The 13,903-nt window shown below is 39.6% G+C and overlaps 1 protein-coding gene and 1 non-coding gene across 3 annotated transcripts; both read left to right on the top strand.

Annotated features, from left to right (window-relative positions):
- The first annotated feature begins 822 nt into the window (after positions 1 to 822).
- Positions 823 to 7,160, top strand: SLC25A3 (solute carrier family 25 member 3). 2 transcript variants are annotated; one of them, XM_057742061.1, is made up of 8 exons: positions 823 to 969; positions 1,207 to 1,367; positions 3,084 to 3,205; positions 4,456 to 4,635; positions 5,146 to 5,327; positions 5,965 to 6,137; positions 6,626 to 6,736; positions 6,820 to 7,160. In XM_057742061.1, exons 2-8 carry the CDS (start codon positions 1,211 to 1,213, stop codon positions 6,978 to 6,980), a joined length of 1,086 nt encoding a protein of 361 aa, XP_057598044.1. In that variant the 5' UTR covers positions 823 to 969; positions 1,207 to 1,210; the 3' UTR covers positions 6,981 to 7,160. The 2 variants fall into 2 exon arrangements, with proteins under 2 accessions (XP_057598044.1, XP_057598043.1); XM_057742060.1 differs by lacking the exon at positions 3,084 to 3,205 and adding an exon at positions 2,800 to 2,924 and having other exon boundaries at positions 846 to 969.
- On the top strand, positions 5,648 to 5,895 carry LOC130857933 (small nucleolar RNA SNORA53). Its single transcript, XR_009054927.1, has one exon. It is a non-coding gene; the product is annotated as a small nucleolar RNA SNORA53 (small nucleolar RNA).
- Positions 7,161 to 13,903: the final 6,743 nt, after the last annotated feature.

Genomic DNA, 13,903 nt, shown 5'->3' with positions numbered 1-13,903 from the left:
CATTAAACCAAGCATAAGCCCTGTATAACTGTACAGGTAGCAAGACCATGAGTCTGCCCTGCTTCTACCATTTAAGAAATAGGTGCACAGAGATCAAGTAAATTTCCAAGGTTACTCTATCAATAGCTGGGAAAATGTCAGAGCCAGAATTCTAACAGAGGTTTGACCCGTACTAAACTCTCCACAATTAAACTAGCCCTTTCTTTATTTAACTGAATCTAATTAAGATTTTCTAAATTTATTAAAAACAAAATCTGCCGCCAATCACTTTCATTCTAGTTCACCCCTGTACTCCCAGGTGTGAAAAATAATTTATTGAATGCTTTAATGCGTTACGTAAACTATTGTGATGAGGCAGCAAGCTGCCTTAAGAGTTCTTGCTACACATTTCCTTTTAAAATACTCTCCTAAAGTCTGATGGAAAATGCAGATATGCCTATGTGTAATGTCAATGAATGGAACTTAAAAAAAAAAGGTACCCTAATGGCAGAAGTTGTGACACAAAATACTGCAGTGAGACACCGAAATAATATATCATCAAGTATTCGGAATTTTTTTTTAAGTGACTACTGTACTGGGACTCATTTACATGAAAAGAATTGCAGCCCCTTATGCTAAGAGAGACATCTGAAGGTGAAGGGACAAAAAGACGAGGTCACGAGCACAAGCCCACACAAATCAAAAACCCGGCCCGGAATGCGCGTCTGCGCAGAAAGAATCCTCCGGCGCAGAAACCGGGCGGGAAGGGCTGGGGCGAGTGGGGCGGGGATAGGGTTGCTAGGAGAACGCGATGACGTTACGGCCCCGGCGCTCTTCTCCGCCAATGGGTGCTTCCTGCCCGTAGTGACGCGCTGTGTGCGTCGCGCTGACGACGTGCGAAGGGCACAGATCTAAAGGCCGGGAGGACGTTCGGCCTCTGTGAGCCGCAGCCTTTCCGAGGGAGCGGTGGTGTGTTCGCCATCTTAGGGAGTGAGTGTGGTTCGGCCTTCCCTGCGGTGGGTGCGGGGAGCGGAGCGCGGAGCCCGGGTGGGGCGCTTTATTGGCTGTAGGTCCGGTCGGCTTCTGCGCTGGGGAGGCCGTCGTGACCTCCTCAAGGGCGCGGAGACGGGAAGAGGCGAGTGTGGGGGTTGCCAGCATGCAGGTGACTTTGGCCGGCCTGACGGCCCCCTTCGCCTTTCCTCTGACCGCCGCTTCCTCTTCCTCTAGGAAGATGTTCTCGTCCGTGGCGCACCTGGCGCGGGCGAACCCCTTCAACGCGCCCCACCTGCAGCTGGTGCACGATGGACTCGCGGGCCCCAGCAGCAGCCCCGCCGGGCCCCCGGGCCCACCCCGCCGCTCCCGCAACCTGGCAGCTGCCGCCGTGGAAGGTGAGGTCAGGCCCTGCCCCGATACGGTCGTTAGGTCCACTCGTAGTCTCCTCGGCCTTTTTGGCCCGGCCCCGACTAGAGGACGGGGAAGGGCGCGCCCTGCCCGCGGCACCGCAGGACGGCGCCCAGTTGCTTGTCCGAGGATGTCAGCTCGTTCCGGCCTAAGCCGGGTGTCGGATCTTTGGCCCTCCCTCAAGGGCGTGAAAGGGCCTAGGCGCTGCTCCGTCCGTGACCTCCACGTCCTCGAGCGCATAGAGGCCATGACTAGCTCCTTATCTTCTGCGCCGTGAGCCCGCTTGGTCAGCAGACTAAGTATTGGGTAAAGTCTGCATTTTAACCACTGGCCACTGCAGTTCTAACTGTATTATCAATTGTTTGATTTTGCTTTAATTTTCTTAAAAATACTCCTTCTTCCCTGAAGTATTCCCTGAGTCTGATTTTAGTTGACACCAGGTGTGTGTTAATGCGCCTGATTGACTTGTAGCCCCGGAGAGATCATATAAAGAATATAGTAATTGATAGGAATCCCTTTGATCTTATCCCTCGGGTTTCTTGATGGTTAGACCGAATTTTATTTTGATTGTCTGCATTTTAAATCCCAGTGGAGTGTATTTACAGAGAAAGCTGAAAACCGAATTGCGAGAGTACGGAAAATGTTAATCCACCTTGTACCTGTAAAGTGTAAAAATTAAAAAAAAATTTATGTGTTTCTGTTCTGTCTTTAATGTGGGTGAAAAACCCTTTCTTACATCATCATTTGGTCCTTCAGTTTAGAAAGCCAAATCTGTGGTCATTTGTATTTGACTGCAGGAATTTATGTTTATCTAGTTTTACTCTGTAGTAATCCGTAAGTGGGGATAGTATTGGTTAGTGGCTGGGATAACCTTAGAGATTTGCAAGATTTTACATGATTTGAGTTTGATTTGTACTCATTGTGTTCTTATCAGCCGTTAATAATTTGAAGTTTGACTTTAATTGGAAGAGCTATTATTGATGTAGAAAACTTTTTTTTTAATTTATATGGCAAAACAAGAGAGAGGTAGTATCTCACAGATAAGAACCTTCATAATATTTAAATGATTGTTTTGTTTTTTATTTTTTCTTCGAAAATAAATTTTTATTATCTATTTTATACATATTAGCTATGTATGTCAATCCCAAGTTCCCAATTCATTCCAACTCCCCCCTCCCCCCACTTACCTCTCCTTGGTGTCCATATATTTGTTCTCTACATCTTAAATGATTGTTTGATTTTGGCAGTGAATTTCTTGTTCACCAGGAGGAAAATTCTTTCAGTTTACTTGTAAATGGTGGCCAGAGCGGTTCGGTTGTGATAATACTTTTTCACAGGGAAACATAGTTCTCTTGCGTTTCTGTGGCCTTAGTCATCTCTGAAGAAATAATTATTTGATTTTTTTTTTCAATCAAACAGAGCAGTATAGCTGTGACTATGGATCTGGCAGATTCTTTCTCCTTTGTGGACTTGGAGGAATTATTAGTTGTGGCACAACACATACAGCATTGGTTCCTCTAGATCTGGTTAAATGCAGAATGCAGGTTTGTTTTTGCATGTTGGACTAAATAAAAACATACTGTTGAAGCATGGCTGTTATCTACTAACAAGCTGTGTGGAAACCTAACTGTCCAGCAGGTAAGTTGATAACCAGTAACATGAGTATTGTATTAAAATGCATGGTATGTCTTGTCTAATTACAGAGTACAGTTGTGAATATGGCTCCGCGAAGTTTTATGCACTGTGTGGCTTTGGTGGGGTCTTAAGTTGTGGTCTGACACACACTGCTGTTGTTCCTCTGGATTTAGTGAAATGCCGTATGCAGGTTTGTATTGAGATGACAACATTGAACATCTCTTTTGTGTGTGACTTAATTCCAAATAATATTAAAGGACTTCACAGATGCGAAGAATTTGAAGACATTACAACTGCCAGAAATTTTAGTAGGAAACCAAACTCAGATTTCTTTAACTCATAATTTTTACTGTAATTAGTGTTTTAAATCCAAGAAATAACTTAGTAAGAGTGAAGGTAGATTGTTGATCTCAGACTCTGGCTGTAAGTGGTTTTTGCTGCTGGGCTCAATTCTGCCTAGAGTTCTTCAAGGCCTACTGATTCTTTATGCTCCAAATAGTCATTTTACAAGCAGTTACATGTCAGAATAGGCAGTCATTCTTTGTGTATTATATGATGTAACTTCCTGTCTCTTATTTATTGATAAGATCAAGGCAGAGAACATTGCAGATTTTTTAAACTCAGTATTTTAGTTGGTAAAATTTGTGGGTGTAGCTTCTTGCATATTTATTTACATAAAAGGTTTTCTTTTACAATTAAAATGTCTAAATTAGGATTATTGAAACACAAATAATCAAACATCAAAAATTTATTTGTCCCAAACAGGCTTAGAAGTCTACTTACCTAAAAGAAAGGAAGGTGAAATATTAGCAGGGAGAGGAAGGTGATGTATACCAGCCCTTCTAGTACTGGCAGAAATAGATAAGATTTTTACCCCCATTAGTTAATAGAATGAATATTAAATATACCTTTGCTAAAACTTCTTATGCATGTCTCTTAAAGTGAATTTAATTTCTAAAGTCAAGAGGGTTCTCATGTTGATGTACCTTTTTAACTTTTGTTTACTTTGATTGTCTTCAGTTCATAAAACTTTATAATCTACTTAATCGGCTAGCATATGTCAGGGATATAGACTTATGTATTGTTTATAAAGTAGCTTGAAGACGATTTTTAAGTAAAAAGAGTTGGGTGGTGGGAAAATCTCTTTTAAGTGTCAGTTTTATCATGTATTTTTGTAGGAATTTTATCCTCTTAAATAACCCTCCAAGACTTAAGTCTGACTGAAAGAAAGCTAGACCTTACTGTACAAAAAGTTGCATTTACAAAGATACTTATAGGCATTAAGCTGATATGCAGTGAAGTTGTATTTACCTACCTTTTGTGTAGTTACTAAAGTTTATATTAGAACCAAAGGGAAGAACTAATAACAAAATTAAATATCTATGAGAAGTGTTATTATCTTTGGTACATTTAATTTTTTTTTCCTTGTTTTAAATAAAGGTGGACCCACAAAAGTACAAGGGCATATTTAATGGATTCTCAATTACACTCAAAGAGGATGGTGTTCGTGGTTTGGCCAAAGGATGGGCTCCGACTTTCATTGGCTACTCTCTGCAGGGGCTCTGCAAATTTGGCTTTTATGAAGTCTTCAAAGTTTTGTATAGCAACATGCTTGGAGAGGTATGTAATTTAACTGTGAAATTGAAAGCCCTTAAGCTTTTAACTTAAAATGTAAGACCAAAAAGGATATTAGATTTTTGTTTGACCTACCTTGTTTTAGAACTGAGGACATAGTCTCCGAAAGGGTGAACAGCGTGTTTCAAATCAGAAACAGAGGAAGGATGAGAAGCAGAAACTGTATTTCATTAGATTTCAGTGCTCTTTTTATTATGCTTTGCTGCTTTCCAAATAAGTTGGATTTGAGGTTTTTTTTAAAGAGAAGCACTGTGGTATTCCTGTGTGTAGTTCAAGGGCCAGCTATCCTTGGCACCTAACCATTCAAAAAATGTTCACAGTGTAGTGTATGGTTGATGAGGTTATGAGAGAGATTCAGTCTCTCAGTGTGTTATCTGTGGACTGCGTGACACTTAAAATGTCTTAAGTTTAACTGTTTCCTAGAACTGACTCTTAAACTGAGAACAGCCAACGCGAGAACAGCAGTTCATGTTCCTCCTCGTGTTTTTCATTTAGGAGAATGCCTATCTCTGGCGCACATCGCTATACTTGGCTGCCTCTGCCAGTGCAGAGTTCTTTGCTGACATTGCTCTGGCTCCTATGGAAGCTGCTAAAGTTCGAATTCAAACCCAGCCAGGTTATGCTAACACTTTGAGGGATGCAGCTCCCAAAATGTATAAAGAAGAAGGCTTAAAGGCGTAAGTAAACATTTACCTAAATATATAGTATAAAAATACTCATTTGAGAAAGCTGCTTTTGTTAGCTGTAAGCCTGCCAGACTTTCTCTTTTTCACATCTCTTTCCCCTTCACGTAAAACATAAACTCTAGGGGCAAGGATAAGTTGATACATGGCTTGAGCCCTGGATTAAGGGTTTTTTTATTCCCTTAAATTAGAATCATTTGTCATTCTACAAATGACTTGATACTTAACCTAAGCATTAACTCTTGGGGGTTTGGAAGTGCCCTTTTTAGAATTTTTGTCATCTATGTTCACAGTTAAGATTTGTGTATAGTCCACACATGCTTCCTTAGATCCGCCTTTGTGGATGCCAGTCTTGGACTGAGTTCTACTTGTAAACGTCTGGCTTCTTGTAGTTCCAGTCAAAGAAACATCCAGCAACTTTTTTGGTTGTACAGTCAAAGGTGCTTGAGTCATTGGCATGTAAGAGAAATATACCTGCATGTTAGTCTTAGGTTCTGATAAAAATGACATGCAATTTTGCTGCCATTTTTTACTATCAGGACTCGACTGGTATGCGGACACATGTTTATAATGAAAAGCTCTGCTAGATGAATATATGCAACTGAGTAAAATAAGTCTAATGATTTCCTAGATTCTACAAGGGGGTTGCTCCTCTCTGGATGAGACAGATACCATACACCATGATGAAGTTTGCCTGCTTTGAACGTACTGTTGAAGCATTGTACAAGTTTGTGGTTCCCAAGCCCCGAAGTGAATGTTCAAAGCCAGAGCAGCTGGTGGTCACATTTGTGGCAGGTTACATAGGTATGAGTTATTTAGAACATGCTGGTCTGTGAAATTAAGAACAAATAATCATTTCCATTATTTGGCTTTTGTGAGGGAAAAATATTCCAAAGAAGTTTTATCTTTCTATTGCTTTTTACATACTCTTCAGGATTCATAAATGCTTGCTAATTAGTTCCTAAAATAATTGTCTTGTGGTTTGCATGTCATAATTAAGCTTGGGAATGCATTAACTTCACTGCTGCACCTTTTTTTGGTGTTTTGTTTCTCTAAGAATACATTTTTAGTACAAGAGAAAGTTGATTAAAATCTGAATATAACTTGAGGGATTGTTCTGTTTTACCTAGAGTAGACTGCTTTTTAAACTTTTCTTATCAGTCTTTAAAATATGATTTTTTTATGCACAAGAAAACTGTTACTTACTCATGAAAAGGTTGTTGGCTATGATGTGAAAAAAATTTTTTTTTTAACTGACCCAATGTTGGATCCTTTTTCTTGACTTTTTTCAGCCGGAGTCTTCTGTGCCATTGTTTCTCACCCTGCTGATTCTGTGGTGTCTGTGTTGAATAAAGAGAAGGGTAGCAGTGCGTCTCAGGTCCTCAAGAGACTTGGATTTAGAGGTAAGTTTTTTTTTTCTCCCCTCTAAAGAAAGAATAACACTTTGGAGTATGTGTTTTTCGCTCACATTTCATATTTTATCCAGGTGTGTGGAAGGGACTCTTTGCCCGTATCATCATGATTGGCACTCTGACTGCACTACAGTGGTTCATCTATGACTCTGTGAAGGTCTACTTCAGGCTCCCTCGCCCTCCTCCACCTGAGATGCCAGAATCTCTGAAAAAGAAGCTTGGGTACACTCAGTAGATAGATGAAAGCAAATGTGGACTGAATCTGCTTGTTGATCAGTGTTGAGGGAAATGCAAAAGGAACTTTTATATATTTGACAGTGTAGGAAATTGTCTATTCCTAACATAATTACTGTAGTACTCTTGCCAAAAGCAAGAGTTTCAAACTTACTGTTGAAATAAACCCAACTGTTCATGATTTGTTTGTGACTTGATAATTATTTTTAAAAGTAGTTTTTAGAGAACCCTAAAATGGAAGGAATTATGCATGCATTAAAACCTCAAGGAAAAAAGAGTCACTGTTGGTTGAATACTATGATCCCTACTCATAAATTGTCATATGTCTCAAGTTTTGTTACTCAAGAGAGAGTTCTTAAATTTTTAGGAACCATGCCCTAAATTTTTAAAAACTTGATTTAATTGTTCGGTTTGAATGTGGATAAATACTTTTTTGGTTATATTTTGACAAGTGCATTTCAGTATATACTCAAATTTTTGCAACCCTTAACTATACTTTTAAAAATCCTCATCAGTTTTCTAATTCTTATTTGTTAAAGAAGGTATTCTAAATTAGGCTGATTCTTAGAATAATAGTTTTTTAAAGGACCAAAGTAGTTGATAGCTAAAAACTATTTCAGGTAACTTTAATTCTCCCCACACAGATCTGACTTTCTAAATTACAAAAAATTTACCATAGGACTTGCCTAGCAGTCCAGTTGTTAAAACTTCGCGTTCCAGTGCAGGGGGTGCAGTTCGATCCTTGAGCCAGGGGCTAAGATCCCACATGCCTCACAGCCAAAAAACCAAAACATAAAACAGGAGCAATACTGTAACAAATTTAATAAAGATTTCAAACAAAAAATTCTACCATAGACTATTTCCAGTTTTGTATTTAAGAGAGGTACCTGCTTGAAAATTGGAGTAGGTGAATGGCCCTGGGAAAGCAGCACTTGGGCATGTTCAGGCATCTGAAATCTGGTTTAAGCCCAAACTCATTTTTTAAAAGCTGGAAGAAAGTAAGCCACTGGTTAGTTTTTCATTGTATTTGGTTAGGAAGTATAAAAGCCCAATCTATAGTATAGTTTCAAGTCTGATTACATTTTGCCTTCAGGCTTTTGGGTATAATCTGAGTTGAGCTGACAGTCTCTGTGTAAAGTATGCAGATGGGACCTCAGGAAAAAAACTTTCAAGGAGTCTAAACATAGTTTAAGGTCAGTGAAATAAATTTAGAAACCAGGTGTGTATCATTGCATGTTAACTTCTCTATATCATTACCTGGTCTTTTTTAAGTTTCCAGTCTTATTTTGCCTGTGTTGCAGAGAAAAAGGAAGGGTTATGGGTGTATATTTGAACCAAACAGTTAAAAGGTAGAACTGCAGTCTGAGCTCAAGCAAGTGATGGCTGTCGCAGTTGGTGTTACCAGTGTGCATTAGTTAGCTGCTGTGTAACAAATCTGAAATATAATGGCATGAGACAGTATGATCTTAAGCTTTCTGTGGGTCAGGAATTTAGGAGCATCTCTTGCACTCTTCTGCTTCTGGGTCTCTCACGAAGTCACAGTCAGATGGTAGCTTTGGGGTGGACTCCAAAGGCTTTTTCACATCCAGGCTGGAGGGAGAATTTATGAGCATCTCCCTGTTAGTGGCTCCCTCTTTCCTCAAAATCCACAGCATGGTAGCTTCAGGGCAACTGGACTTAACTTCAGGGCTCTGAAGTGGAGCCAGGCAGAAGCTGGATCTTTTTTAGGACTTAGCCTGGACGTCATGGCATCACTTCCACTACACTCTTGGTCACCAGAAGTCCCAGAAGATCAAATACCAGCTTCAAGGAAAAGGAACATAGACTCCACCTCTTGCTGGGAGGAGGGTCAGTCACACTATAGGAGCCTGTGGGATTGGTTATGTATGTATAGCGGGCCAACCCAAAGGTGGACTGTAAGGAAATTTTAAACGTGTTTTTTCACGTTTGGTTTTAATAAAATGTCAGTTCCACAAAGCAGAACCCAGTGGAATGGGTATATGTGAGTAGTAGTTTAATTGAATTATGTTGTAACACTAAGACATAATTAGTTTCCAGAGGGATCAAATAAAATTCAGGTTGTCTTTAAAGAGCAATTAAAACTCTAAGAAAGCCTGACTTTTGCTAGGTTATACATACTTAGTGGCATGTACAATAAAATTGAAAAAGTTAAACTGCTTAACCAAATCTCCATTGTGTGAAAGTGTCATGAAATGTTTTAATACTGTTTTTGAGAGCCAATGATGTTGAAGTTGGATGCATGGCAGTCTTGCTGCTAAAGTAGGAGTTATATACTGCTTCTTTAATATAAATTATATAACCATTGTTTATACAACTTTTATTTATAAGGTAAATCACAAAATAATTGTTAAAAATCCCAGCTACCACGTGGGTAACAAACTGATTGAAAACTTTGAGGAATCTGTAGTTCACAACTGAATGTTGTGCTTCTCCTGATAAACAATGATGTACCTTAATTAGCTACTCCTAACAGTTCTCACCTCAGATATCATCTGTTGAATCATTTTCTCTTTTGCAAGGCAGCCCTTCACAACCTCAGAAGTGGTCATAGGAGGTGTGTGAGATGTTGACCTCAGCATTGATACTAGTTTATGAATCTTCGGTGACTGAATTTCCTAGAAAGCAACTATTCCAAGGTTTTCATGTGTGGTTTTATAGACTCTAAAGTGACATGCATACAACAGTCACTTAAAGGTTTGCTATACTGAATGAAAGCCTAGAGGATGCATCTCCTACATAAGATGCAGTTCCTACCCAATACTGTGATTTGATGTACAAGTCAGCTAGCTCTCTTTGTATGCAGCATATGTGCAAGATTTGAAGATGGAGGATAATTCACCATGGGGGCAATATCTATCGTTTCAAGACCCATGATCTCAACACGAGGGGGCTGTATCAACCAAGGTTAAAACTACTTTTTAGACATCATTAATATCTGAAAATATGATGTAATAAACTTTTACTCATGAATAAACAATTCTTTACTGATTTTATTGACTGCACCACTGGTTAGATTTTATTTTTAATTTATTATTTTATTTATTGTCTGCATTAGGTCTTCGTTGCTGCGCACAGGTTTTCTGTAGTTGTGGAGAGCAGGGGCTACTCTTCGTTGCAGTGCTCGGGCTTCTCATTGCCGTGGCCTCTTGTTGCAGAGCATGGGCTCTAGGCGCACAGGCTTCAGTAGCTGCGGCTCTTGGACACAGTAGTTGTGGTGCGCAAGGGCTTAGTTTCTCGGCAGCATGTGGGATCTTCCCAGACCAGGGCTTGAACCCGTGTCCTCTGCATTTGCAGGTGGGTTCTTAACCATTGCACCACCAGGGAGGCCCTAGACTTTAAGTAGTATTAAAACGGAAATTCCACAGAAAGCTCAAGATGACTGACCCATATCTATTATTGAAGTGATTAATTTTACATTTTCTACTGTTGGGAAACAGATCCAAAGTTTTCCATTCTGTATTTGCCACAAAAGCTATCTGACTTGAAGACAAAATCATGACAGTGAACCTAGTGACATTCCAGATTTGAGGGTTCCTTCTAGAAAGTCCCGCTCAGCATGGCTATTCAATTACTGATGGATTTGTGAATCACTAACATGAGTAGAACAGCACCAAATAAGATGAGTGCCTCATTTATTCGGCACTGAAAGAATCTAATATTCTTTTTTTTGGCTGTGCCGTGTGGCTTGTGGGATATTAGTTCCCCGACCAGGGATTGAACCCTGGGCTCGGCAGTGAAAGTGCCGGGTCCTAACCACTGGACCGCCAGGGAATTCCCCAGAAAGTAATATTGATCATAAATCAATTTTCTGATAGCTGAATTTATATTTTTAAGTGCTGAAATATTTCTTTTTAAATATTTTGTGTGTCTAAAATGCATTATTGTGTCTAAGTTGATTACATGGAACATAATTTACATTTCATTTGGTATCATCATTATGAACATCAGATACTGTGTTAGGATGTATCACAGTAATACTCTCCCTGTGGGCTATAGTGCTGTTTTCAAAAAAATGGTTCCATATGTAATTTTTTGTTGTGTTAATGTTAGTTAGCCCTTTGTTAGATATGCCAAGCACTTTAGATATATTAATGCTAATATTCACAGCGGTCCCATAAGGTAGATATTATTATTCTTATTTACAGATAAGAAATTAAGGTTCACAGATGTTAAATTTGTCCAAGGCCACAGAACTAAGTACAGCCAGGGTTGGAACCTGGTACCTCTGATTTCAAACTCTCATGATTCTAACTATTAAAATGGACATGAATCAAGCATTCTTTCAACAAAAATGTCTTTTGCCACTGTAATTTTGGGGAAATCCATCATAAAAAATCTATAGTTTGGAATAAGAACTCAAATACCCAAAACACTAATAGTTGTTGTATCTAGTAACACAGTCACCATATATAATGGATTCTATTCCTAGTATTTAAGGCAAATGCATATAAGTACTTACTCTGCACAGCTGTGTTGCTAGGTGCAACGGTATATCACTTTGAAAATCAGAAAACATGATTTGAGGAATCAAGAAACTCATGATCTAGTTTCAGACACCCATGAAACTATTTACAAAGAACGATGGATGCTTAGTGCTTAAATAAAATTTTAGCAATAAAATTGTGAGGAAGAATTCAAGTGCTACAGCAGTTCAGGAAAGAGAAAATAATATGGAGTCAAAGAAGCAGGGAGAAAGTTTCTTGGGGCTCAACTTAGAACTATGTGAATCAATTTTAATGCTAACTCATGGCAAAAAGCCCAAACTTGGGGCTGAGCCATTCTGTTGTAAGAATTCATAAACTTGAGACTCATCCAAGACAGCGGAGTATGAAGGCCCTGAGCTCTCCTCCTCCCACAGACACCAAAATTACAACTATCTAAAGAGCAATTGTTGATGAGAATGACCTGAAGACTAGCAGGAAGGATATTCTACAACTGAAGATATAAAGAAGGAACCACAATGATACAATTAGGAGGGGCAGAGATGAGGTATAGTGAAGACCCATACTCCAGGGTAGCTGACCCCAAATGGGAGGATAATTACAACTGCAGAGTTTCTCCCCCAAAAGTGAGGGGTCTGAGCCCCACTTCCTGCTCCCCAGCCCCAGGGGTCCTGCACTGAGGAGACAAGCCCCCAGAATGTTTGTGGCTTGTCTTTTGGGAAAGCCAGAGGGCTGGGGGAAATAGACTCCACTCTTTTTTTTAAGAACTTTTATTGAGATACAGTGAGACAATAAACAGCATATATTTAGAGTGTACAATTTGGTATCCCAATCTCCCAATTCATTCCCCCCCAACCCTCCCTGCTTTCCCCACTTGGTGTCCATATATTTGTTCTCTACATCTGTGTCTCTATTTCTGCCTTGCATTTCCTCTTTCATAGTTAGCATTTGCCTTATGTATTGAGGTGCTCCTATACTGGGTGCATGTATATTTATAATTGTTATCTCCTCTTCTTGGATAGATACCTTGATCTTTATGTAATGTCCTTTCTTGTCTCTTGTAACATTTTTTATTTTAAAGTCTATTTTATCTGATATGAGTATCGCTACTCCAGCTTTCTTTTGATTTCCATTTGCATGGCATATCTTTTTCCATCCCCTCACTTTCCGTCTGTATGTGTCCCTAGGTCTGAAGTGGGTCTCCTGGAGACAGCATATATATGGGTCTTGTTTTTGTATCCATTCAGCCAGTCTGTGTCTTTTGGTTGGTGCATTTAGTCCATTTACATTCAAGGTAATTATCAATATGTGTGTTCCTATTGCCATTTTCTTAATTGTTTTGTTGTTGTTTTTGTAGGTCTTTTTCTTCTCTTATGTTTCCTGCTTAGAGAAGTTCCTTTAGCATTTGTTGTAGGACTGGTTTGGCTGGTGCTGAATTCTCTTAGCTGTTGCTTGTCTGTAAAGCTTTTGATTTTTCTGTCAAATATGAATGAGATCCTTGCTGGGTAGAGCATTCTTGGTTGTAGGTTCTTCCCTGTCATCACTTGAAATATGTCGTGCCACTCCCTTCTGGCTTGCAGAGTTTCTGCTGAGAAATCAGCTGTTACCCTTATGGGAGTTCCCTTGTATGTTATCTGTCGTTTTTCCTTTGTTGCTTTTAATAACTTTTCTCTGTCTTTAATTTTTGTCAGCTTGACTACTATATGTCTTGGCGTGTTTCTCCTTGGGTTTATCCTGCCTGGGACTCTCTGCGCTTCCTGGATTTGGGTAGCTATTTCCTTTTCCATGTTAGGGAAGTTTTCAACTATAATCTCTTGCAATATTTTCTTGGGTCCTTTCCCTCTCTCATCTCCTTCTGGGACTCCTATTATGCGAATGTTGGTGCATTTAACATTGTCCCAGAGGTCTCTTAGGCTGTCTTCAGTTCGTCTCATTCTTTTTTCCTTATTCTTTTCCACATCAGTGATTATCACCATTCTGTCTTCCAGGTCACTTATTTGCCCTTCTGCCTCAATTAATCTGCTATTGGTTCCTTCTAGTGTATTTTTCATTTCAGTTATTGTGTTGCATATCTCTGTTTGTTTGCTCTTTACTTCTTCTAGGTCTTTGGTAAACTTTTCGATCTTTGCATCCAGTGTTATTTCAAAGTCCTGGATCATCTTCACCATCATTATTCTGAATTTTTTTTCTGTAAGGGGTGCCTGTCTCCTCTTCATTTAGCTGTTTTTCTGGGGTTTTATCTTGTCCCTTCATCTGGTACAAAGTCCTCTGCTTTTTCATTTTCTCTGTCTTTCTGTGGCTGTGGTTTTCATTTCCACAAGACGAAATATTGCTGATACTGCTTGATACTGCTGTCTGCCCTCTTGTGGAGGAAGCTATCTAGGAGGCTTGTGTGTGCGTAATTTCTGATGGGAGGGACTGATGTGGGTAGGGCTGGGAGGGTGGAGCTCAGTAAACCTTT

Source organism: Hippopotamus amphibius, chromosome 7 (assembly GCF_030028045.1).
Source record: "Hippopotamus amphibius kiboko isolate mHipAmp2 chromosome 7, mHipAmp2.hap2, whole genome shotgun sequence".
In the NCBI taxonomy this organism is placed as follows: domain Eukaryota; kingdom Metazoa; phylum Chordata; class Mammalia; order Artiodactyla; family Hippopotamidae; genus Hippopotamus; species Hippopotamus amphibius.
This window is presented reverse-complemented; position numbering and strand designations above follow the sequence as displayed.

Coding starts and splice junctions, on each gene's coding strand:
- SLC25A3 (XM_057742060.1), top strand. CDS start 1,211: ATGTTCTCGTCCGTGGCGCACCTGGCGCGGGCGAACCCCTTCAACGCG. Junction 5,328..5,964: donor AAAGAAGAAGGCTTAAAGGC/GTAAGTAAACAT, acceptor ATGATTTCCTAG/ATTCTACAAGGGGGTTGCTC. Junction 6,138..6,625: donor ATTTGTGGCAGGTTACATAG/GTATGAGTTATT, acceptor GACTTTTTTCAG/CCGGAGTCTTCTGTGCCATT.